Below are 25,370 nucleotides of genomic sequence, written 5' to 3'. Positions count from 1 at the left end.
GCTGAGGTTTGCGAGCCAGACATAGATGGCCGCTGAAGTCACTGTGCTGCACCAGACCCAGGCATCTCCATTGCCTGGGGAGGCTCGATCGTAGTACGGGGCAGCAACGCGGACAATGTACAGGTGACAGCAAACCAGAGGTGACTCCGCTAACGCTGTGTACACTCAACAACCACTAAAGTAGTGCAAGGGAGAGGAATTCTGCATGCACATCATCCACATGGCATGATGTTTAACTTGGCTAGCAAGAGATCCGGCTACAAAGTTGTTAAGGTCACGTGAACAAAGCTAGATTTTTTGAGTCAAACGAGTAATTTGGATTTGTGCGAGGCTAACTAGAATGAGGGAAGCAAAGTGGGACACCTTAACACCACAGTCCACCGGGTTGTGTCCTTCCACGTGCGACAGGCAGCTTCATAAAGCCTTAGGCCCAATGAGTAGCTACCCTGACAACAGCCGGCATCCAAAAACAACACCCAGAATGGATGCAAAACAGGTAGCCACGAGGAGACGTCAGCTCTATGAGGCGGTCCTATCCTGCTCGGTGCACACAGCATACGAGTTGACGGCACCAACCGTCTCAGATGGTGTCGGAACATTGAGTGCCAGGTAGCATTATCAAGCTATTTACATAAACTCGGACCACTGACGAGGCTTCTGTACTCATTCGCTTCACGCTTGCCGACGCTCCGAAGGTGCTAGACTCCACTCTCCCACGATGCAGACCACGAGGCTCTCGTACTGATGAAAGTTCTTCAAAAACACTTGCAAAAAGGCTTAGCATGTTGAGAAGTCCAAACAAGCTAGAGCAACCATCTCCTTGCTCAAGAAAACACGCTGCTGATGATAGCGATCAAAATCCACGCTAGGCCTACAGTTCAGTTCGAATAAAGGTTGTCTTGAACCAAGCAAAACTGTCCAAAATATTGTTCGATGCCCCAAGATGTCTACATTGGGCAGCCAGACGTGGGGGGTCTCACACGTGCTCTTAGGACAAAGGAATGACAACACATTCATTAAAACTTCTTTCTGGGCGAGTTGGTGCATACTTGACATAAAAATTGTTACAGCGCAATCACATGCAACCACAAAGTATATGAAGTATACTTTGTGGTTGCAGTATATGGTTATGTGTATATGGTTGCATGTGTCCTTGTGTCCCATCCTTCATACTTTGTGGTTGCATGTGATTGCGCTGTAACAATTTTTATATCAAGAATGACAACAAAGTAGTGCAAACAATCACAAGCGCATTTGTTGCACCTTTCATACACTAATGCCTGCTAGCCGAATGGACACATTGCAAAAAAGCTGCTGCGCATGCACGAGTGCACCCCATGCGGTTGGAAAGCTAGCAGATGGCTCCCCACCTGGCTGGACATTCCAGCATGCTCCCGTGCCCATGTTTCTGGCCTGCCTGCACACTTCGTCGCATATTATTAATTATTATGGCATGAATTATTATGGCAAGATGACGTCTTTTTTTTTGGTTTCTGTCCAAGTAGCAGTGCCCACTAAAGACAGTGTCATGGGCAAACGCGAGAACATCATTGAATGCAGACTCAGTATGGCAGCCAAACATGCACTCAAGGATTTGCAGCGACCAATTTATAACAGGTGTATGTTGTGAACGTCGGCCTGTAGCGAGTCATCTGTATCAATATTTGCCCGTCTTCAATTTTAGCCCGGCCTTCAAACTCTTCTAGCCACCCTGACTATGTGACAACTGTTTTCACATACACCCGAACTTCCGGAGAGGCTGCAGTGCAGCAGCAAAGTCGTAGGACAAAGGGGCATGTAACAGCATGTAAATGATAGCAAAGTAGGATTTTGGTGCGGAATGCGCATGATGACATTGGCTAGTGGTTTAAAAAAGCGCTCTTGCACTCGGTGTATACGCTCATAGCTCTCGAGATCTGAATGTGGGCATGCACTGCAAGTGTCTCACTGGCTTAAACCATGTGCACGGCGGCTTCGGCTAGTGGTTTCAGACCGAGCTCTGACGAGACGCCGGCAGAGCGAGCCCACGTGTAGAGACCTTTAGCTTACACCAAGCAAACAGCACACTCTTTGTTCAGTGTAAGCTAAAGCTCTCTGGATGTTGGCTTGCTCTGCCAGTGTCTCTCCAGTTTAAACTTTGTGTGTGTGTGCGTGCCAGCTAACATGCGTTTTTATTAAGATGAAATGAAAATCAAGGGCCATATTACTGCAATAGAAATTATATGGACACCCCAGGGACATTTTCGGCGTCGCAGTGACGTTCTCTATACAGTCTAAGGGCGATAACTGCGTCGCCGCGCGTGGTATGCTGTATGTGCGAGTGAAAGCACGCGAGAAACTGACGATCGCGGCTCAATGTGCCACGCGCGAACGAAGAAAGCGGAGAGCAAACGCCTCGTTTTCCGCGCGAAAGGCCGTGGGGAGATGGGAGGGAGGGCGCGCGCGGCGTTGCGCTCCGGCAGCAACAGCTCATTTCGCGACCAGGCGCAAGGGGAACTGACGATCGCGGCTCAATCTCGCGTGTCATATATGGAGATAAGCGGGAAGGCAGCGCAGGAGTGTGGGCGGGGGGGGGGGGGGGGGCGGGCGGCGGCGGCTTCGACTCCGCCAACAAATGCGTACTTTGCGCGGCCGCGCGCGATATATCTTGAAAGCGGTCTGCCGACGGCTCATACCTTCGTGCGCGCTGCGTTCTCGCCGCTGTAACGTTGAAGCGTTAATGTGAAGCGTTGAAGCACGAAGATCACTTCGCTCGCTGCTGCTGCCGCGCTTGCTCACACCGGCGTTTTGACAGGGAGTGTCCGCGCTCATCGAGTGTGATGTGTTCAATGTTAGCTCGTGCGCACTGACACCATGCTTGTTAATTCAGTTAGTAAGCGAATGTTTCCAAGTTTATACGGCCGATAGAACTCTACTATCCTTACTTCATATAGCTGCAGGCGCAAGGGGAACTGACGATCGCGGCTCAATCTCGTGTGTCATATATGGAGACAAGCGGGAAGGCAGCGCAGGAGTGGGGGGGGGGGGGGGGGCGGCTTCGACTCCGCCAACAAATGCGTACTTTGCGCGGCCGCGCGCGATATATATTGAAAGCGGTCTGCCGACGGCTCATACCTTTGTGCGCGCTGCGTTCTCGCCGCTCTAGCGTTGAAGCGTTAATGTGAAGCGTTGAAGCACGAAGATCACTTCGCTCGCTGCTGCTGCCGCGCTTGCTCACACCGGCGTTTTGACAGGGAGTGTCCGCTCATCGAGTGTGATGTGTTCAATGTTAGCTCGTGCGCACTGACACCATGTTTGTTAATTCAGTTAGTAAGCGAATGTTTCCAAGTTTATACGGCCGATAGAACTCTACTATTCTTACTTCATATAGCTGCGTACTAATTTGCTAACGCAATCGATGCTTCGCCTTGTGAGCGAAACTGCGATTTTTTTTTTTGCTAACGATTATTTTTTGAATCATGTCATACCGTGTCGCACGTCACTACACATCCGACAGCACATATACTGGCAACTTTATGCGACGGATTATATGACAAATGCAATCTGTTGGAAAATATGGCGCAAAGTGTGCGATCATTCTATGCTGCCACTCGAAGTGCGAGATAAGCGAGCGATATAAAGCAAATGCTAGCCGACGGAACGCAGCCTGCTTCAACAGATGGCGATGCGACAGGTTACATGTGTTAGCATCTATCCAAGCCATGTAAGAGTTCGCGCAGCATTAAATGCGCATTGTAATGGAGGTGGTTCAGCTTCTACAACCTTGCAAGAAGAGAAAAGCAAGAGTGAATCTACTGACGTTAAATCCAATGTGCCTGCTGCGAGCTGCCGGAACAAGACCGACTTGTGGGTCACTGGCACTCAGGTTGAGCACAACGTCCTTCACGTAATCCTCTTTAAATGCCCAACCACAATGGGCCTGCCGGACGGTCGCGTTTGTTGAGTGCAGATAGCTCCACACGTGGTCGCTGGCGATCTAGCATCGCGAGAAGTCAAGTTCATCCCGTGCCCATAAATGAAAACGGAATACAGCCTTCCTCCATCATTTTGACACGACGTACGACGACTAAACAAACAACGTAGGCTGAATTGCACTTGATCAAACTCGATGGCACAGGTAGCAACAAGGCGACAACGGGGAACATTTCCCAGAGCTCAGAACGATTCATCGGACCTACGGCAAGGCGCCCTCACTTTTTTGCAAAGTGTCCATTGCTATCCACAGAACTAGAGGAGGCGCTGGCAGAACATGCATACAGTAACTCTAATGCCGATGGGCGCGCGACAATTCGGTGAAGTACAACTCACCGCGACCGTATGCGATCGGCTAGCGAGCGAATACGTTCGCCCCATGCTGGGTGACCGACGCATGGAGAGGCGCACGCGTAGAACATCCGCGCAGCTTTCCGAATCCTAGGCAAAGAGGCACAGCCTTCTCCCTTTTGAGCCCGAGTAACCCCGCCGTTGGATGGATGGATGGATGATTGAGGCTGAACCCTTTGAATCGGGAGGCGGCGGCGCGCGCCACCTAGCCTTGAATGGTACTATATGCATGCATACCTGAAACTCGGTTTCATACCGCTACCGTTAGGCGGCGTTAGGCGCAACACTCTGCGTGGTGAGGATGGAGAGGGCGCTAGAAGGAAGTAATATCGGGTTTAATCTCTCATACAAACAGGCAGGTACAGTAATAGAGCAGCAACTCCCAGGCTTATTTTATGCGGACGACATTGTGTTGCTCGCAAACAAGCAAAGTGATTTGCAACGTCTGGCTAATATCTGTGGACAGGAAGGCAACAATTTAGGTTTGAAATTTAGTGTTAGAAAATCAGGTGTTATTGTATTCAATGAAAACAGTGAACAGACAGTGGAGATACAGGGCCAAGAAATACCTCGGGTAACAGAATATAAATACCTTGGTATATGGATAAACGAAGGCAACGGATATATGGAAACACAGGAAAAAACCATAACAGTCAAGGGGAAGAGAAATGCTGCCATAATGAAGCACAGAGCGCTATGGGGATACAATAGGTACGAGGTCCTCCGAGGTATGTGGAAAAGGGGTAATGGTTCCAGGACTTACTTTTGGAAATGCGGTTGTTTGCTTTAAATCAGGGGTACAATCAGGACTCGACGGGAACCAAAGGTCAGTGGGTCGCCTCGCATTGGGCGCTCATGGGAAGACTACAAATGAAGCTGTGCAAGGGGATATGGGCTGGACTAGTTTTGAAGTGAGGGAAGCTCGCAGTAAAATTGAGTATGAAGAACAGCTGAGGAATATGGAGGAAAGTAAATGGGCTGGGAGAGTGTTCAGGTATCTGTACAGGCAAAACATTGATTCACAGTGGAGGAAAAGAACTAGGAAGCTTACCAGCAAGTATGCGGCCTGTGGGGTGGGCAACACAGCAACAAAGAAGGTCAAGCGGAAAGTCAGAGAGGCTGAATTAATCTCATGGGTGGCGGCAATGGAAAAGAAACCTGCCATGAGTAACTACTTAAGGGGAAAAAACGAAATTAGGAAAGGAACCATTTATGATAACTCAAAGGGAAGCTCATTACTTTTCGAAGCGAGACCGGGATGCCTTAGAACACGCACCTATAAAGCAAGATATAAGAAGGAAGAAGAAGCATGTGCTTGCTGCGGTAAAGCTAGGGAAACGACGGAGCATATTTTATTAGAATGTGAAGACGTCTATCCAGCGGTCGATTTAGGCACCACTGGCCTCCTTGAAGCCCTTGGGTTCAGCAGGAGCAGTGGTAAAGCAAACAGGTCCGCAATAGACATCAGTAAGAGGCGATTGGAGGATTGGTGGAAGAAAAGTAGGGAAACGACAAAAGACGGAGACGTACAAAAGCACAGTTCGCAATAGGGTATCAGAAAATTTGGACGTGGTAGTTCATAGTGTTTTTTTTTTTTTTTATTGGTTAACCTAGGTAGGATATTAGGCAGCATAGTAGCAAGAGCTTGGTGGCGTAAGCCACCGCCCCGTTCCAAAGGGGACGCTCATAACATCCATCCATCCATCCATGCAAGCGAGATCGGGATGCCTTAGAAGAGATATAAGAAGGAAGAAGAAGCACGTGCTTGCTGCAGTAAAGCTAGGGAAACTACGGAGCATGTTTTATTAGAATGTGAAAACGTCTACCCAGTGGTCGATTTAGGCACCACTGGCCTCCTTGAAGCCCTTGGGTTCAGAGGGAGCAGTGGTAAAGTAAACATGTCCGCAATAGACATTAGTAAGAGGCGATTGGAGGATTGGTGGAAGAAAAGAATGGAAACAACAAAAGACGGAGACGTACAAAAGCACAGTTCGCAATAGGGGATCAGAAATTTTGGGCGTGGTAATTCATAGTGTTTTTTTCTTCTTCTCTTCTTTCATTGTTTAACCTAGGTAGGATATTAGGCAGTATATTAGCAAGAGCTTGGTGGCGCAATCCACCGCCCCCGCTCCAAAGGGGACGCTCATAACATCCATCCATCCATCCATGCTGTGGCAACTGCTATCACCCCGTATCAAAGGGGACGCTTCTACCTTCCATCCAACCATCCATCCATCTCGCTATCTCTCGTACTGCCACTCACTACTGTGTTATAGTGAGAAACTCTATGCTGCTCTCTCGTAAAGCTAGGCGGCGAAACCGAATTACAGGATACAGGAGCCACGCGGGGAAAACAACATCAGGGGACGCGTGAGACCCACGCATCTCCACGCCCAAAGCACGGCATGTGAGCATTTTTTGCGTTCTCTCCCAATCGGAATGCAGCCGGGAATCGAGCCCGCGACCTTGCGCCAAGCAGTACAAGGCCACCGTGGCGAGCTACCAAGCTAAAACACAGGAGATACAACAGGAGATACAAAGAACTGAGATGACCAGGCCAATGCATGTGGCATAGTTCTGAAAGCATTATAAACTTGTTGCAATGAAGCCGATTTCAATTTAGCCAAAACTTTCACTATGCCAATATATTGCACATTTTTGTATTCACTCAAACCGAGCCTACACTACCGTTTGTTCTTATAGGTATTGTAATATTTGTCTGGCAGTCACAACCAGCTAAAAGCTAGCTTCTCCACTTGGTTATTAACATACACTTTCACCTTCAAATTAAAAAAAACGTATGAGTAGGCTAAAATAATTTTCCTGCTTCGCGAAATAAGGCCAGGATACGGATGTTGTCAAATGATGATTTTGTACATTGCAAATAAGCCAACAAAACAAACTAGTTAACTAACAAGCTAAATGCATTCAAAGCTGCTGCAGGTAAACATTTATGTGTGAATGCTATTTTGCTTTTGCAATTACAACCCATCACCTCCATTTTCTAGCACCGTCTCCACAGAGAAATCAAACAGAATCAATAAATCAAGAAATGAGTTCATGAACTACACAAATTGGTAAATAAATGCAGCAGCGAGACACTCACGGGGAGATGGCCGATCCATAGCCATAGCCATATCCAGAGCCACCATGCAGTGGCTGTTGGCTCGGCCTTGGTGGTACAGTTGGTGGTTGGTGGGTCACGTGAGGCTGGCCGACGGGGCCATTCGGCAGCCCGCCGTTACTTGCAAGGCTGTCGTCCCTGCAACAAATACAGGCAGTGTGCTAGTCTCCCTCTCTATTTCTTTTTTTATTTACGTGCTTTTACTCACATAGTGCAGTATAAACAAGCTCAATCATCCACTCTTCAATACAAAACACGCTGATCGCCATATTGATGAGAGCTACATCCCCTTCAGATGCCAATTAAAGGCCACCACAACAACGTTTTGTACAGCGTAAAAACCGAGTTTCAGACAGCGTGGATATAAGAGCACCCTTCATGCAATAACCTTACATTTGAAATATGAGTGGATGTATTACTAAAACATAGAAAAAGCAGGAGCTTCCGAAATGGAAACTGGAAAAAAAAATGTTGCCATTGCCACTCGTTGGAACTGATACATGACCCAGAATGTGCAGCTCCTTGGCATGACACTTGAGACTGTGTGCTGAAAAAATTTCGGAGGCAATGTGCTGTGATCTACATCATATCCACTAACCACCAGGTGCATGCGTCGTCTCATGTGCTAGTTAAAGGCTGTTGATAGGAAAGTAGATAATTACCAAACCTGAAGACTTGCCAAGATTGCTTTAAGCATACACTACTCATGTATAACAAATTTAGCCAAAGTAAAAGTTCAGTGCAGTTGGCCATTAAAGGTATATTTTCGACTATTCTATTGTTGCATCAAATGAAAGTACTAGACCTCTATACTTTAGAAGAAATAGTGACATGCCTTAGAGCACCATTAATAATTTACCAGGTTTTCTACAGTCAGTTTTCGTTTCCTTTCTAGGAGGATACTGTGTAGCGATGTCACATGTGTTGTTACGTCACGTGTCATGCTACCAGTATGTGGTAGCAGGGCGTTACTATGTTTTGACATTTGCTTTGCGCTGGCTCGCCCCATCATCAGTTTTACTGCTACCTGCTACATTGCCTCTCATAACGAGCAGCAGCATATGAGGCGACCAAGTGCCAAACATTGCAATGTCCAGCTCTCGCATGACCCTATAGTGTGTTGTGACATCACGACACAGTATCCTCGTACGGAATGAAATCGAAACTGGCTGCGGAAATGCTATCACACTAAATTGTTTACAGCCTTCTCAAGCTTCTCACTATTTCTTCTCGGATTTATAGGTCTAGGAACAACATTTACTGCAAAAATTAGAACTAAAAAAAAAACATGGAGGACACTTAAGCTTTGCCTTTAAAAGTGGAATGCAACAGCTTTATCAGGCCCCGCTGACACTGACACTGGATATTGTGCAACACGGGGCCTGTTGGACACAACGATGGGCTGAACCCGGCGGCAGTGCTGGGTAGAGCAGTGGCTCATACCTCCGTTACAGTGAACTAAAAGGGGCAGTGCAGTGCGTGGAGGCAGCGATGCATAAGGGCACCTGACACCACTGGCGGCGAAACGTGTGGCGGCGCTGCAATCGCTCACTCTTGCATGCGGTGCCTGTTGTGTGGCTTGAAAGTGCTTAGGTGGTGTTTCGCCGGCTTTCTCTCAATGTCTGCTGCTTTTAAATTCGTGAGCATTTCTGCTCCAACAACAGCAAGGAGGCCGCCAGCTGTTATTGTGTGATATTTGTTTGACCAGTTCTTAACTTCCAGGGCCTCGCTTAATGCGTTGTTGAAAGGTGTGTCAAGGAGAGAACAATTGTACAGTGTAACAGTTTAATTTAAACTTACTTTCATTGTTACGGGGACTAGGAAGCAAAGCAAGCAGCGGGACTTTTGTAATGCAGGTCGTTTCTTTTTACGCCAATTTCGATACCAATTAATGATATTGTTGTTATCCAGATCTCCTTCTTTGGCGCCATACTGGCTCTTGTGTGTGCCCCCATACTCTGCGATGCCTGTAGAGTGAGCACCTATCTACAGTCTACACAGACCATCGAATTGTGTCCCATTTGTGAAATGCTGTACCCATATCCCCACTGACAAGAATTGCGTCCCATGGATATCTTATTGACATCCACTGCTAGGACCTAGACACCCTATGGAAGTGCCAAATACGTCCTCCGAATGCCCCTCCCATGACCATTTGATCGCACTTCTCGTGTCCTGCGGACATTCGTTGCATGTACGCCAGGGACATTATGTGGACAAGCTGCATACATTTTACGGACATATGCCAAGGCCTTTTGCGTAGTGTTCGCCATAATGCTAATTACGGTAGCAGAACACACTGTGTGATAGATGCAACGGGCAGAGCGCCCATGAATCAAGAACAGATATATTGTGGGTACACGTTATGTGCGCGCGCACATGTGTGGACGTGCAGCATACTCCTCGTTCTTCTAGGCCTTGCGCCAAGCGCAATTGACTTATTGAACTACTTGAAGTTTTCAAAGTAAATTGCATCAGAAATTTTGTAGCATGACGTAAACACGAGCTGCAGACGTGATAACTTCGGTTTGTAAGTTGAACATGCGAAAAAACATAATTCTGTTACAAGGAAACTTATGAGGCATAGCTTCAATTGGAGGGCAAATATTCACGTGCATGTCAAAAGAAAAGGTCCACGTGGGATAACCTTGGGAGATTCGTAATAGGATATCCAGAATGTCCTATCTGTATCTGAAATGGTGCGTGGACATCGGGTCATGATCCGGATGTCCTATGTACGAAGTGTTCTCATTGGGTGATTAAACTGCTCGCCAAAGCACAGTTTCCATAAATACAACAATCAGCTGCTTTTTCGATGCAGCGAGGCTACTGCTTGACTTCCGGCATCATCGTTGTGCTAGTCCTCTCCTTCTTCTCATTCGTGTTTACTGTGAGGGTGGGACATGTTTTCTACAGATGAATTTCAGTGACTTCTTCAGAATAAGGGGCTTCTGTGGGTGTGTGTGACTTCAATCCGTGAGCATTTCTGTTCGTGTCAGAAGCAACAAGTCCGGCTGTTGGAAGTTATTCATTAGCGCAGTTTATGTTTTCGTCTAAGGCGTTGCCTACAATGTGCTGTTGAAAGGTGTGCCAAGGAGAGAGCAATGCAATGTAACAGCTTGATTTACACTTACTTTCGACGTTGCAGGGATTAGTTATGTATAGTTACCCTGCCACACAGTCACTTGAATGTGATTACGTACGATCCGAATCTGCTCACTTGAGTTCGTATAGAAAGCTAAACAAACTTGATCCTGGTTGCTGAACGTACAGCAGCGGTCATTTTCTATCATGTTGAAAAAGTTCATCCGCATGGGACTTGATTGCAATCGTAAGTGCCTGTGTTCTCGACAGCATGGCTAGGTTCCAGCGACAATCAGAAAACGTTTTAGCATCTGTGGCAAAAAAAAGAAAGAAAGAAAGAAAAAAAACAATGCACATTTCATTGTCTGAGCGTAAGAAGAGAATACACACCAAATAACCAAATTGCTTGGGGCAAAAACACGAACAACACCTCGTGCACTTGTCAAGCACACAGGTACGTCGCAGTGTATGCGAGCGTTTCATCTGCTGCTTTTCAAGAGTGGTCGATCTCAGCGGCACCGCTACTTGTGACGCCGCCGGAGCCATATGAAGTGTGCCGCCCGCTACACTACCCTTCTAGTAAACTGTACCCCCGTGAGGCAGAAGCTGCAAGTAGTGACTCATCAATGGCTCATACCCTAGTAAGCAAAGAAAAAGGGGTTTATGTTCGAGTTTCTGCCTAATAAAATTATGTTTTCTTGTATGTTCAAATTACACTCTGACGCTATCATACATGTAGGTTGTGTGCATGTCAGACTTTACAAATTTTCTTACACATTTTGCTTTGAGAAATTCAATTAGTCCAGTAACACCTACATGCCATGCGGAGGGCCAGTGTGGTGCAGGATGATTTTTTTCTTATTGACAATGCCACCGACACTGGATCTTATGCAAAATATGTGAGAACTCCTTTAATTCTGTCCACTGAAAATTTTGGTTTCCCCGCATGCCTAATATGTTTGATAACATGAAAAGTGTACAGCTGTTGGACGAATTAAGAAGTATCAATTCTTCAGAAAGTTGTTCAGAAAGTATGTGGACTCTACAGGAATATCACATAAGAGAACATCAACTATTACCTGCCCGGCAAACATTTAGAGCACCCATTCAGCCACTTGAAAAAGATGCCTGATGTAAAACATTCTTATAAACAATGAAAGGATTGTAAGCCCACAACATGGTGACATACTGGAACCAAGAACAAACACCCAGATGTCTAGCTTCCAGCACTTTTCAAAAGAGGGCTTTGGACATCATATTATTCAAATTTGCAGCAAAGCTCCAATCAGAAATGTCTGAAGATGTACACAACACATTTTAAACACTATTTTCATCAGTGCTTTTGCTGTGCTATCTTGGCATGCAATTGTGCACACAATTCACATGGTCATTTCAGAATGCTCCAGCAGTGATCTGAATGTCATGTAAAAGAGTGACTAAGCATTATTGTGAGTCTACTCCAATGGCAATGATGAAGCCAGATTATCACTGCAAGACTAGTTCATTCCTGTTACACGTTTTCAAGCTGTCTTTTTTTGTTATATTTTTAAGTCGTCTTTAAAAACTTCTGCTGCATAATCCGAGTGCTCTAACATGACCGTTCAAATGTGCTTTGAGATTGCCATGACTGCATGTCAAGATAAGTGTGCACACTGGTAAATTCCTAAGCTTGGCACGTAACCAAAAAAATCTGTCAAGTTATGTTTGACAACATTGTGACAACAAATATTTTTAAAACAAAAAGCTTTGTTATATGCAATACTTGTTATAGCCCATATTCGGTACACCCTATATTGGTGAGCAACATTTTATAGTCACTTCGTTAAATCCAAGAATTTGTTAAATCTGTGTTTGTTATATCAAGGCTTGACTGTATTGTTTATGGGGTCTTAGGTCAGGATTTCACACAAATGCAAGATTCGTATAAAAATATTAATGTTAATGAACATACAGAAGCAAAAAAAGCTGTTTCAAAAAGCAGAGATGCTGACAAGAGATAGTTTTGGTTGGCTACCCTGTACCAAGGGACAGGGTAAGGGAAGAAAAGGGAGATCAAAGAATGTAAAAGGATGCACATGATTCTGAGGTAGCAGGAATTATCATCAAATTATATTTAAGCACAGGCCTGTAGACTTTAAAAACTTGGTCAGCACAGGTTTAGCCTTGTGTGTGACCTTCCTTTTAGAAGCACTAGCCTATAACCTTCCACTTTTGACAGTGGACAAGTGCTCAGTCTGTTGAACATGTTACGAAGTCTGTCTGCACTATAGCATGAATAGGCAGAAAGAAAGTGTGTGAAGGTATTGTTGCAGTTGTACATGTTGCAGGTAACAAAAATGACAGAAGGGCTTTGCATATGTGTGGGTCCAGGTGTTAGGAATCGTACAGAAATGTGTGTCCAGCTCACCTTGCTGCTCTCAATGTGAAGAGTTTTCATCATGCAGTGATTGCTGCTGTTACTGCAGCAGTCATGTGCACGCTGACTGTACTATTCGACTCATGTGCAGAGGGCGACTGGCTTTAAAAGGCAGCAGCAGTGGTAATGAGGTTACAGTATGCTAATATGTTGGTCAGAAAGTTTCTGAACTCATAGTTCTGTGCTACCAAGCCAAACTGCACAAGCATGAGCACATGCCAGTGGCCTTCATGTAAAAGTCAGAAAATGCCATAAGTCATGAGCAGCTGTTGTGTTCCCACCACAGCAAACACAACTAAAGCCCGTTACTCTTGAAAACTGCATCTTTAATGAATAAAACCACATCCAAGACAGCTTGATGTGGCAGCTTGCAGGAGAGAAAGTTCAAGGACAAATTACGAAAGCAGAATGCATTACAACAGGATAGGCAACTGGACGAGTTTGTAACAGTTTATCCTGAGGGGCATCAGCTGGAGGCATACCATGGACAAAGAAAAAAAAACAACAAGAAAGCGTTGTTTGCCTGTTGTCTTTGGCTACCTTTAGCTGACACACTCCGGATGAATCAAGACCCATTGTTTTGCAACGACAACAACCTTTGAGACATGCACAATGGTCGTGAAGCTTAATTGTTTTCTCTCTCACTCTACTGCTTGCTAAATATCATTGTGTTGTCACACTCTGCCAACAATAGGTCCACTCGATAATTATGTTTATGTCAACCAGTTCACAAAGTGTTGCACTCTGCTATATTCATATTAAAGCATGCATGAAAGGTGGGAAGGCTGGTTCACTATTTTTCTGCAACTTCCCTACAGGTGGTGCTGACTTGATGCAGACATTGAGGTGCTAAGCAGCAGCAGACAGCGCAGCACACAGGCCTAAGTGCCATCTGGAACCCACTCACGCGCATTTGCTACATCTGCGCAACATAATGTGCATTTTTGCACACGTGTACGCAACCAAGTTGTGAAGTTGCCACAGCCCCCGATTCAGCTCTCTGTGCTGATCAAAAAAGCACTGCTTCAGAGTAAATGACGAGCCTCTGTCAAAATGTCAGTGCTGGCACCTTTATTTTTAGTGTATTTTTATTGCCCTGCAAAACCAACAAAGGGAAATGGAAAGAAAAAGCACAAAGGTTCCTCAGCGAGGATATGACAAGATCAGTCCGAAACGCTGATGTTCTATGGTGAATGCTGCTTTTAGAAATATGCTGCCTCACTGCATGTAGCGTAAGGACAGTTATCCATAAGTTGAACACGTAGCATGTATTTGCTGCTACTGCTGCCATTGGCAGAATTGACCGAGCAGTTCAATGCTTTCACAAATTTCTATGTACCATGTCTTGCTAATGGCACAAATAGGATGTTCCTGTCTGCTGTTTTTAAGACCATATCCCTCAGAAGTGTACTTCAGGATCCATCGCTATGATGTACTTTAGTGAACTATAGCTGTACCCAGCCTTTCAAACAAAGCACCTGCACCACATGTGAACTTTGGCGTTCCTTTTGAGTTTTGTGTTGCACCTACCTTGCTGAACTTGAGCTCCACCATTGTGGAGTGCACTGGTTGACTATCGTGCAGGTGAATTAAGTGGACCTTGTTCATGGCAACACCTCTTTGCCTATATTCTTTTGTGCACTCTACACAATATGATGCAAGAAAGGCCACTAGAGTTCTTTTTATTTATTCAATGCTTCATCACAACAAAGACTGTTCAATAGGCCTGAAAGAAAACCAGTGAATTAGCACTCACTCCTCCCAGTAACCCATTTGTTACGGTGCTATAGTACAACTGTGAATACAGGTTGCATACAGTTTACTTCTTGTGTTTTCCATTCAGCGAGCTTAGACTTAGCACCACAATATGCAATCTAGCATATGGAATACAAGTCCTTTCAACAATTGACATTCAGCAGCATATCAATAAGTATTCCACAGTTTTAGGAAGTGTAGGCCCTTAAGACTACACACTACAATAGTTGGTGAATAAGAATTTCAAAATGTGGCTGGACGCACTACACCACATGGCATTAATCTTTTTACCCAGGACAGCTCCGTTACTACCTTTATTATCTACAAGTGTGACATTCTGCTTATTAATTACTAGAAGCTGATGTATCATTGAAGCTTTACCGCAAAGTTTCCCAACTTGCTGACACTGCTGACGGCATGCATCCTCCAGCTTGAGAAGATAACACCAAGATGATTTTTTATTGCCCGGTATACTGCATGGGAAGGCTGAAGCTCGTGGAAGAAAAGAAGAAAAAGAAGGCTTGCCGGGGAAAAGTAACGATACAATCGAAGAATATTCAACTCGAAAAGCTGAGGAAAGTATTTGAACACGCACCCACTTGCAAAATTTTGATTTTCACTCAGCGCCATGACAAAGAACGCTGTACAGTAATGGTAGAAAACCTCCACAGCTATCTGAAAACGTTATGCGTACCTTGCCGCACAAAACGCACGCTCTATAGATGCTGTATGATTTCCGAAAAATGTTATGGCGCTCGTACGTTATATACACTATATGTCGAGCGTGGCAAGTTACGATCAGTACGACAAGCTCTCTTCAGTGTAACCGCACGGTTGATCGTGCACAGTCCACTAGACATTGCTTCTGCGCTTCAGAGATCTTTCCGATTCCCGCAGACAACAAGGCTGAACAAGAACTGTGGAGCAACACGGAATTGCCCAGCGCGCAATAAGCGACTGACACAGCAGCTCTACTTCAGCGGAGCCGGAAGACACGGCCTTTTGCGCTGCGCACGGGAGGAAGGTCGCCTGGGCCGCACGCAACGCGACACAAATCCTCTCTCAATCGCCTACTTTCCTGCAGGCGGTATCGCGCACACCTTGCGAAACATTAAGCCGCCGAGCGGCCTCGGATTGACGGAACCCTACGTGAGAGAACCCGGCAAGCAGCATTAACAACGACTTAATTTCATCAAAACTCATCAAAAGTTACCAAGACTACATAGAACAACGTTCGAAGCAGTAACTTCGTGCTCCATGTCACCTGTGGTTGCTTACCCCGTGGATTACTAAACTAAAGCTAGGACACACAACTTCGGGCAGTGCGGCCCGTGTTTTTGTTCAGAAGCTTCAGCGCATAACATGAAGCAGACACTTTCGAGAACACAGGCCTCTTTCGATGAAATTACCGAAGCTGCGCAACCGATTCCCCACCTAAAACCTCATTACCATCATTCGCGCTACTTTCCTCTTACGACGGCACATGAAGTCGGACGAAACAAGAACCGTGCAATGTAGGCAACGCTCAGTTTTGTCTGTGCGGAAAGGAACCTCTACTTTCTTTCAGCTGCAGGAATTGCAGCTGTCAGGCCACTCACCAGGAAGAATTGTTTACGTGCCCGGCTGTCGATGTAGACGGGCGACCCGCAGCGCATGTTTCCCAAGGTTTCAGTGGGGACGTCATTGCAACGGCAGACAAGCTCTCAAGGAGATCGTGCCCAAGCCTCGCAAACAGCCGTACAGAAATTCAAGTTCGACTGAACAAAAGGGTCGTGAGAATTCCACAAACTTTTTCAGACGCAACAAACCACACGCATTGCCGGCTGCGCGACTTTCGCATTCGCGTGTGCACTCGCTTCCGCGTACCTACGCTACGCGGCCGCCATCATATTTACGCACTGACTCGTTAGCTCGTTACAGTCACGCCACAGCACAGTATCATACAATAGCCTCTCAGTGACTGCACATTAAAATTTCCGAGATGTTTGTTGCAAAAAAACAATGCAACATGTTTTTTTTTGGTTTAATAAAAAAATATGACGCATAATTTTAAACTTAAAAATTATTTAGCATTTAAGACGCAGATATCAGGATTCCAATCCAATCCATACCAACGTGCCAGCTGCGAATATGGCGGCGTGCGGTGTTGTTTGGTTTCGCTTGCTTGTTCTGGGCCGCCGGTGCTCGCATCATATCCCGGCGTCGTTCCCAGCAAAACGCTTGCTGATCTCAGTGACAGTCCGTGCTTTACAGCGGTGCTGGGCGCACGAAGCGTGCTCGCCAAATCACCGCTTGCGGCTGGCGCCGCTATACACTAACGCGCCGGCGCAAGACGAACGTTGCGATTTGTGCTCACTGCTGGGCTTTGACAGCGAGCCGAACTACCGTGCCTGGCAACGCGAACACAAGGATGTGCTCTTCAATGTGCCAGACGATCGGCTGGAAAACACATGCCGCTGGCTGCTGAGCGAGCGCTTGGAGCGCGAAGCGCTCAGGAAGCACCCTGCTGTCCTGAAGTTCTCCGCCAACACTTTGCGGCGACGCCTGGCCGTTATTCGCCAAGAGGTGGGGGCATGCTTGCGCTAGATTTTGCGTCCGTGTGTTTACTGGCAAGGGGCTGTAACTGCTCTTTGCCGGTTTTGTATTGCTGACAACAGCTCACACAGAATATCTGGAAGCACACGTATTGTACACAGTCATGCTGGAACGAGGGTGATAACTGTACTCAGCTACAAGGATAGTGTGCTCAGTTGCAATTCTTTCATCAGTCCCGTGGACATCTCTTAACAGGGAAGCGTAAGGACGAACTTAATGAAAAATAATGCCAACACCAAACTGTTGACACCATGCAAGTGCGCTTAGCCATTGTTATGAAGACGGCGAAATTGACAGTCACACTTGTAACACTGGAAGTCGGGAACCTGGGTCTTACGCGATCGTGTCAGGAAAACACAAAATAACTCGTTTTTAGTACTTCTCATTTTGATACTTGTGTTGAAACATGTCACCTTACAAGGCCTAAACTATCGCGAAATATTTGCTTTGTTCAGCATAGCAAATATGCGAATTGGCGAACACAGGCTAAATAATTTTTCCATTAGAAATGGTGACCATCGCTGGAAGTTGAGCCGACGTGTTGTGCATGCAATCTTACGTGCGGCCCTGTCATCCCTGAAATCTCCATGTGCCAATGACCAGATCATTTACAAGATCAACTGCTTAAACACGGAAGCATGTGTTATGCAGCACAGCTTCGCTCTGCAGTGGCTGCCTTCTCACTTCGGTGTTCATTCATTCATTTATATATACTGACAGCCTTTGCAGGCTATTACAGCAGTGAAAAAAAAACACACACACAAAAAAACATAATTATACATGGACATAAGTTCAACAACCGCATCCGACACAATATACAAAAAAATGCACTGGACAAAAAAAAAAAAAAGGAAAACAGCTAAATTAACGAACAAGAATACAGAATACACAAGTTGAGGCAGGAAATTATGTGGCGGGCAATGTAGTACATGCTGACTGTGTAGTTGGTTCAACGCAGAACACTACAGAGATACTGTCGATATCTTTCACTAAGAGTGATGGGTCAGCGCTGGTGTTGTTTCGCATGGTGCGCGCACCGTGTGGTCTGGACTGATTCAGAAAAGCTGTACAGACCTATTCACACACTCGAGTTTCGTGTGCCCTGGGGTCTTAACGGGCGCGACAGGGTATATCTACGCCGTATTCGTCTAAACGCAGTTAACACAAAGCATTGATCTTCTTGATTTTAGAAGTGTCACTTCAAAACATTATTATTTTCTAGAGTTGGAAGATTCTTACCTCATCATTGAGATATAGAATAATGAAATTATCATGTTCATGCGATTGAACATTCATAAATTATCATGTCTGCCGATATTGTATACCGCATTCATTCGTAGTATTTGATAAACAAGGCCACATACTGATTTAAATGTTTCCTTGAGCGCATGCTACCCCTTTGGCTACTGCCACCTTCAGACTTCTCTTGTTTCCTTTGTTTTTTCTTTTCCTTCTTTTTTTTGTGTGTGTGTGTGCCCAACAAAGTGAAAAAGTGTGTAATAGCCGTGGTGGTAGCTGTTGATAATGTAGCTCACTAATCAATAAATCGGTAGTCACTGGGGAACTTTCGTTATTTAGAATTAAGAGACTGTTGGCGAGGTAGGCCACGGAGGGAAAAATGCATGCTCTGGCTCTGCAATTTCCATAGCATCTCTGATCCCGCTCCCTCCAGCACACCCTCGTGAGGTCAAAGTCCTATTTACTGCGCAAACTCCCGCAAACACACACAAAGGTAGTTCGAGGGTAGTCGACGTGTGCTCAAGTTACACACACTGTGTTCTAGGCTGCCTCCCCTTGGAACTGTGACTCTTGGGTTTGTCTGTCCGCTGAGTTATGTGCGGTGAAGCCATCCTTGGTGGATCGCTGATTGCAAATTATTTAACAGTAGCATCTGCTCATCGATGCATACACTAGACAGGTACAGGTAAAGGGACCCAGTAACAATGTTTTAAGTAGACAATTTTTACTCTAGATCTGTTCTCAGTATGTAAGCAGATGTAAGTTTTAAAGGAATTATCATTATTCATGCACACAAATCCAAGTTATCGGTTGCAGAAACATTAAAATACAGCGAAATGAGGGTTACCCTCAGCTAAACCTTTGGGTGCTTGGGATGCAGCATTTCACTTGGGCATGATGTAGAACTGTGGTGTCCAACAGAAGCAGGGAATCAATGTTAAATTGCGAACGTTTGCACCATGGTTTCCAATCCTGTTCAGCCTTTTGATGGCATCGTATCTATAGTTAAAAAAATGTTACTTGGTGGACGTTGGCATGCAATATGCTCGTCTTGTTGATGACATCGTTTCCATCATTACAACAGCTTCCATGTGGCTGTCATGGTAATTAGGCAATAATTAAGTTGGCTGTAAAATCAGATGTCATAGATTTTTCACAGTACTCTCAATATTGTGTGAACATCAATAGCCTGTTACATCTTTAAGCAACGATCATAGTGATGCAGTTAGACATCACATTCTCTGCTTGTAGTGCAAGAAATCACTGCATTGTGGTGATGCTATTGGTGCTGGCCAATTGGGGCCTTGTAATGCACACGAGAAGCTTTCTCGGGTGCATTACAAGACCCCTTAAATGTCTGTGTGGTGTTGTTAAACAGATAGTAGTGCCATGTGGCAGATGATATATTGGACAGACATGAAGATGTAGAAAACTAGAATTGAATATAATCCTAATGTGTTTCCGCCATTCCCCCATCTGGTTGGTGCAGGAGGAAATCACAGAGTTGAGCTCTGACGCTGTGCTGGCATTGCTCTCCTCTTCCGAGTCTCTGCTGTCTTATGTCTCTGACAAGGGGGGCATCTGCACTACGCTACGGGACCGGATGCTCCTGCTGTGCGAGGAGCTGTCCCTGTCCGAACAGGAGTGCTTGGACCTGATAAGTCGGGTACCGTGTTTGCTGAGCCACGATCGTGAGCTATTGAAGCGCAAGCTGAGGATTCTCAGGGAGTGTGGCATTTCCAAAGAAGCTGTGCTCAAGGTAATATCAAATTCGACTTTCTTGCTTTGCACTGATATCACGTTTTCTGCTGCTGAGCATGATTTCGTGGGCATAGGTCGGCATACTCACTCATGAATACACTTTTTCATACATTCTCTACACACATTTCACAAGTGTGAGATAGAATTCCAATGAAAAACAAATGGAGCGACTGGATGTAAGTATGAATGGGCATAAGTGCCAATGAATTTGAATGAATGTATGAACAAAAGCGAGATTTAGTTAATGTGAGTATGAATGTAAGTGGCTGTCGGCAAGTGTGAGGGGATGTGAGTATGTATTTGAGCGAGTGCAGGTGAGTGTGAGTGGGTACCGGTAAGTGTAAGTGACTATGAATGCAGGTGAGCGTTGGTGAGTGTGAGCATAGACAGGGCTTAAAGTTTCACTTCAGTGAATGGAGGAGGGGACTTGTAGGGCAGCGAACCGTGTGTGTGTGTGTGTGTGTGTGTGTGTGTGTGTGTGTGTGTGTGTACATATATATATATATAAGGACTGATTAGTCGCAATTGTCATTATTCAGAAAGTTGGAGAGATTGAATTGCTCCGCAAAAGGCACTACTAGTAATAAAATAACTTCCAGTGCTTGTCGAATGGGTGTCGCAGTGCTACAGATGATCTACCAAGAATGGGCCGAGCCCCTCCTAAGCACTGAGCTGCGTAGATGAGTATGAGTGAGTGTGTAGCGTAAAAAAAGTAATGGTGCGTGAGCATGAACAAATATCTTTCTATTGTGCTCTCTGATCTCGCGTGATATGTACCGGTATTGACGGCCACATTCCGATCGGGTGGAGTGCAAAACGCTGGTGTATCTAAATTTATGTGTCTTTTAAGGGATCATATTTAGCAGCGTACGATAAATTTTTTTGTCGCCTCGTCCAAGTCGCAGCAACAATACCGGAGCGGCCGAAGTCCTCATCGACGCTTGAAAAGCCCTCGGTTGCGAGCGCCGTGGTGTAGAAAAGGATTTGGCCTCGGGCAACTTCGAACTTACGCTTTCTCCGTACGAATTGGATGGCTGGAGCAAAACGTTTCGGCGCGCGCAATCCCGGAAGCCATGGGGAGCGTAAAGCTTTTCCGATGCACAGCCATTAGAGGCGCTGCTGTGGTGAACGTGTGATTGATGGAAGAAAAGTAGGGAAACGACAAACAACAGAGCCGTACAAAAACAAAGTTCACAATAGCGGTTCAGAAGCTTTGCTTCTGGGAATTCATCGTGGTTCTTTTTTTCCTTTTCTTGTTTTTTTTCCCTCTTTAACATAGGTAGGACATTAGGCAATAAAATAACAAGAGCTCGGTGGCGCAACCCACCGCGCCGTTCTAAAGGGGACGCTCATAACCTCCATCCATTCATCCGTGTGTTGTGGCAGAGCAAGATTAGTTTTGAAGAAAGACTAAGGAACATAGATGAAAAGAAATGGTCGGCTAGAGTGCACAAATATCTGTATTTAAAAGCGTGGACACGGAATGAAGGGAGAGGGGAAGAAAGTTGGCAACCAACTATAGGGTAATTGAAGGTGTGAATAGACAACCAGGATTCGTAAATAAGAAAGTGAGAGAAGCAGAGATGGTAAATTGAATGTAAAGGATGGGGAAAAAGCAAACAAAAAACATGAAGATTTACAAATACGGCAAGAAAAAAATCAGGAGGGAAAGTCTGTATGATAATGCAAACGGGCGTGCCTTGCTATTTGAGGCCTGAGCAGGCTGCCTGAGGACAGAAAACATACTGGAGCAAATATGCACCACAGCATGAGGCATGTGCATGCTGCAAAGAATTCTGCCTTGTATTCAACGTCGACACTTGGTTGACCTTTTTTTTATTTACATGCGACACAGTATTAGATACCGTGCCACATTCGGCCGCTGACAAAATCGAGCATGCAGTGACGCACGCCCTAGAGTATAGCGAAATATTTTTTTCGTAGGCAGTGACTCGTATTCTTTTCTTTTTATTCGCGAGTGTTTGCCGCAAGGCATCAAGAATAAAAGAAGGTTAAATAAAAGTTTCCGACTCTGCGTCGTGCAAGAACTGCTTCGCTATCCTTGCAAACTTGTCCATCACCCAACGGTCGTAGTTTCGCATTCACATTCGAGTTGTTGAATGCTACCTGATTTCCTGCTATGTACAGTACTGTTGCGCCGTCGATGGAGCTGAACTCGTACTATCAAATATGTGTTATGGCGGCTGGGTTATGGCCTGTACATAACTTTAGCCGCTCTGCGGCTGGGCAAAGACCTGCAGAAGTCACTGCCTCTGAGCTGAAAGCACACTTGTCGTGTACCATTTCTGGCGGCAGGACCCGTGGGTGTTCCGGCATAGCGAGTCTCTGATGGCAAAGCGAGCAATGCAGTGCCGGGCGCTGGGCATTCCAATCCGCACGTGGCTGCTGCGCTGCCCCGAGCACGTTCTCCAGCGCCACGTGCAGATTTGGCGAGCCTCCAGGCGGGTGCTAGGCGCACACCCGGACACGCCCGAGTACCTCGCCGAAAGGCTGCACCGCACGTGCCTGGAGGATCTGGTGCGCCGCCACCCACGCCTGCTCAGCATACGACCACCTAAGCTCAAGGAGGTATGGTTTATTGAGCAGAGCGAGTTATATGTGTACATTCAACTGCAAAAGAATGCGGACCGTCGGATGTGAGAAATTGTATTTCCGAATAGTTTCAGACCGTAACCAGTTGATCCGTGTAGCACTATGTTGTTTGCATTTGCTGTACTACAGGCTGGAGATCCGAATAATCATTACGATCATCATCCTATCTTTATGGCCACTGCCCGGGGACGAAGGCCTCTCCAGCGATCTCCAGTAACCCCTGTCTCGCGCTAGCTGACTCCATCTTGCGCCAGCAAATTTCCTAATTTCCGAGTACTAGGCTGCATTCCGCAGCTACGAAGATATTCAGCTTTTTCTCAGGTCCTGCGATCCATAAGCTTTTGTGGTAGGGCAGATTGCACATAGATAATTCATCCGTTTTGTGCAGCCGGGAAAACTTTGAATGAACATTATGACAGAAACCACCGACGATCATGGTCAATGTAAGCTAGCGAATAGCCCGAAGGACCGAGCGAGGGCGCGACAATACCTCCCCCCTCCCCCCCCGCTTTTTTTAAAGGTCTCTGAATCCCCTCTTCCCTCCGGTCACTTGCCTCAACTTTTTTGCCCGAAAGCACGCGTCGATGCCTTCGGCGCCACCCCCCCTCCCCCCCACCACCCCCCTTGAGCTAGCGAGCGACAGCCTCACCTCAACCTCCCTCCGCCTCTTTCCACTCCCGGCAACTCGCTTGCCCGAGAGCGCGTGCCCTTTCCCTCGCCTGCCCGATACGAACGGGCAAGCTAGCGAAGGAAAACCCGGCGTAGGCGGGAGATGGAAATTCAAGACGATGAGCAAAATGAGAATAAGGTAAAAGCGGGAGCCAACGTTTCGACAAGTGGGCTTGTTTTTTGTCGCCTTGAAAAAGACAAGTGCACTTGCCGAAACGTTGGCTCCCGCTTCTACCTTGTTCTCTTTTTGCACATCAAGCTAGCTAAAGAGCGACAGTATCCCCCTCCTTCCGCTCCTACCCGCAACTTGGTTGAGCGAGAGCTCACGCGTGACGGTCCCTCCTAGTCCTTCCCTCGACCCCTCTTCGCTACTAGGTTGCCCGAGTGCACGCACACTTTTAGTACGCGTTTCCTCGCCTTCCCTCGCCCAAGTCCGGTCACTGAAGACCGTCGTACCTACTACGGAAACGGCCAAAAGAGCCAAGGAAAGCTATTGGCACTAAAAAGTAAGGTCTGCGTTCCCCAGTCGCCGTTAAATGTATACGCCAAACTGTGAGCTTAACGAGGACTAACGACGTCTCGAAAAAGGCTCAGTTTCGCCCGAAAGGTGAAGCATCGATTGCGATAGCGAATTAGTGGACAGCTATACGGAGTAAGGATAATAGTATTATCCTTTGTGTAAAGTTGTAAACATAGGCATACTAACTAAATTAACAAGCAGGGTGACACGCGCACACACAAACGTGAACACATCTCACTCGATGACCGCGGAAACTCCGCCGGCTTCCCCTCGCACTCTTTCACTCGCACATACAGCATGCGGCGCGCGGCAACGATTTTATCGTCCTTGGACTTTATGCGGAACGTTACGGCCACGCCGACGGCAGTAATGCGCCTGGAGTGTTCGTACAATTGCTATCGCAATAAAGATTAAGGCAAGGCCTTTTGCCGTAGCTTTGCTCGCATTGTTGACCATAGAGGTGCACGACATTTGCGGGCCTCCTGTGATCCTGGCTCCAGTGGCCAGTTCCAGGACACGCAAGTTCGTTAAAGAAACTGTAGTACATACGCAGCGGGCCCAACACATGTGGAAGTTACGAAGTCCCTTCGATTCTTCGTAACTTCAACATAGCGTGGGTTGAAATTCTTTCGCGCAGGTGCTGGACCTCCTGTTCACGAACGGCTACACCGCCGAGCAGGTGTGCCAGTACCCGCGCGTGCTGAGCTCGAGCGCGAGTCGTTTGCGCCGGCGCCTGCAGTGGCTGGCCACACGCCAGGTGCCGTTGCCGTCGCTCTACGCCCTCCTGCTATCCGAGAAGGCCTTCGAGCGAACCTACGGCAAATTCTCCGACGAGCACCACCACCACGAGCCTGCCCCGTCACGACCACCCGAATGCCAAACTGCAGAATAAACACCGACAACGTCTTCCTAGTATTCTGTGCGTCTGTGGTCTCACTCGTGCTCAGTCTCGTGAGAGACAAAAGCGTTCGCTGTGAAGGCGCTTCCGCTTTATCTTGAGCTTATGGCTCGAAGAAAGCAAATGTATATAATATTGCAGGAAGGATAAAGCACAAGCGCTAACTTCTAGAGGTATTTTGGCCGAAAGAGCGCGCAGGTAAACATAGATTGACAAAAACGACGCTCGTAAGGTGCGCTGCCCCCGTAAGGTGCCCTAGCGCTTATCAGTGTTGGCAGCTTGGCGAGAAAGTCGCTAAATTTGGCGAGTTTTAGTCGATCTCAATGACAGCTTAGCTTATTTGCTGGGACGCGTGGAATAACTTATTATTCCA

The 25,370-nt window shown here is 46.5% G+C and overlaps 2 protein-coding genes across 3 annotated transcripts in view; one reads left to right on the top strand and one right to left on the bottom strand.

Annotated features, from left to right (window-relative positions):
• Pex13 (peroxisomal biogenesis factor 13) overlaps nucleotides 1-16,592 on the bottom strand; it is a 28,022-nt gene extending 11,430 nt beyond the window's left edge. For both annotated transcript variants that reach the window (XR_012822798.1, XM_075669584.1), the window contains exons 1-2: nucleotides 16,301-16,592; nucleotides 7,430-7,585 (exon numbers count right to left, since the gene is read on the bottom strand). Coding sequence is in view for 1 of the 2 variants with exons in the window: in XM_075669584.1 (XP_075525699.1) it covers nucleotides 7,430-7,585; nucleotides 16,301-16,386 (242 nt within the window). In the remaining variant the exon portion in view is untranslated. The remainder of the gene's footprint in view (nucleotides 1-7,429; nucleotides 7,586-16,300) is intronic.
• Nucleotides 16,593-16,820: 228 nt separating this feature from the next.
• On the top strand, nucleotides 16,821-25,014 carry mTTF (mitochondrial transcription termination factor). The gene is made up of 4 exons (XM_075669583.1): nucleotides 16,821-17,267; nucleotides 20,026-20,295; nucleotides 22,614-22,886; nucleotides 24,737-25,014. The coding sequence occupies exons 1-4, from the start codon at nucleotides 16,833-16,835 to the stop codon at nucleotides 24,989-24,991; spliced, it is 1,233 nt and encodes a 410-aa protein (XP_075525698.1). The 5' UTR covers nucleotides 16,821-16,832; the 3' UTR covers nucleotides 24,992-25,014.
• The last annotated feature ends 356 nt before the right edge of the window (nucleotides 25,015-25,370 follow it).

This window comes from Dermacentor variabilis, chromosome 9, assembly GCF_050947875.1.
Source record: "Dermacentor variabilis isolate Ectoservices chromosome 9, ASM5094787v1, whole genome shotgun sequence".
NCBI lineage: Eukaryota > Metazoa > Arthropoda > Arachnida > Ixodida > Ixodidae > Dermacentor > Dermacentor variabilis.
Note: the sequence above shows the minus strand (reverse complement) of the source record. Positions and strands in the feature narration are given on the sequence as shown.

What these genes read in the sequence shown, in the direction of transcription:
- mTTF (XM_075669583.1), top strand. Translation starts at nt 16,833, where the DNA reads ATGGCGGCGTGCGGTGTTGTTTGGTTTCGCTTGCTTGTTCTGGGCCGC. An exon ending in CCAAAGAAGCTGTGCTCAAG is followed by an intron (nt 20,296 to 22,613) that starts GTAATATCAAAT and finishes TTCTGGCGGCAG; the next exon opens with GACCCGTGGGTGTTCCGGCA. An exon ending in GACCACCTAAGCTCAAGGAG is followed by an intron (nt 22,887 to 24,736) that starts GTATGGTTTATT and finishes TCTTTCGCGCAG; the next exon opens with GTGCTGGACCTCCTGTTCAC.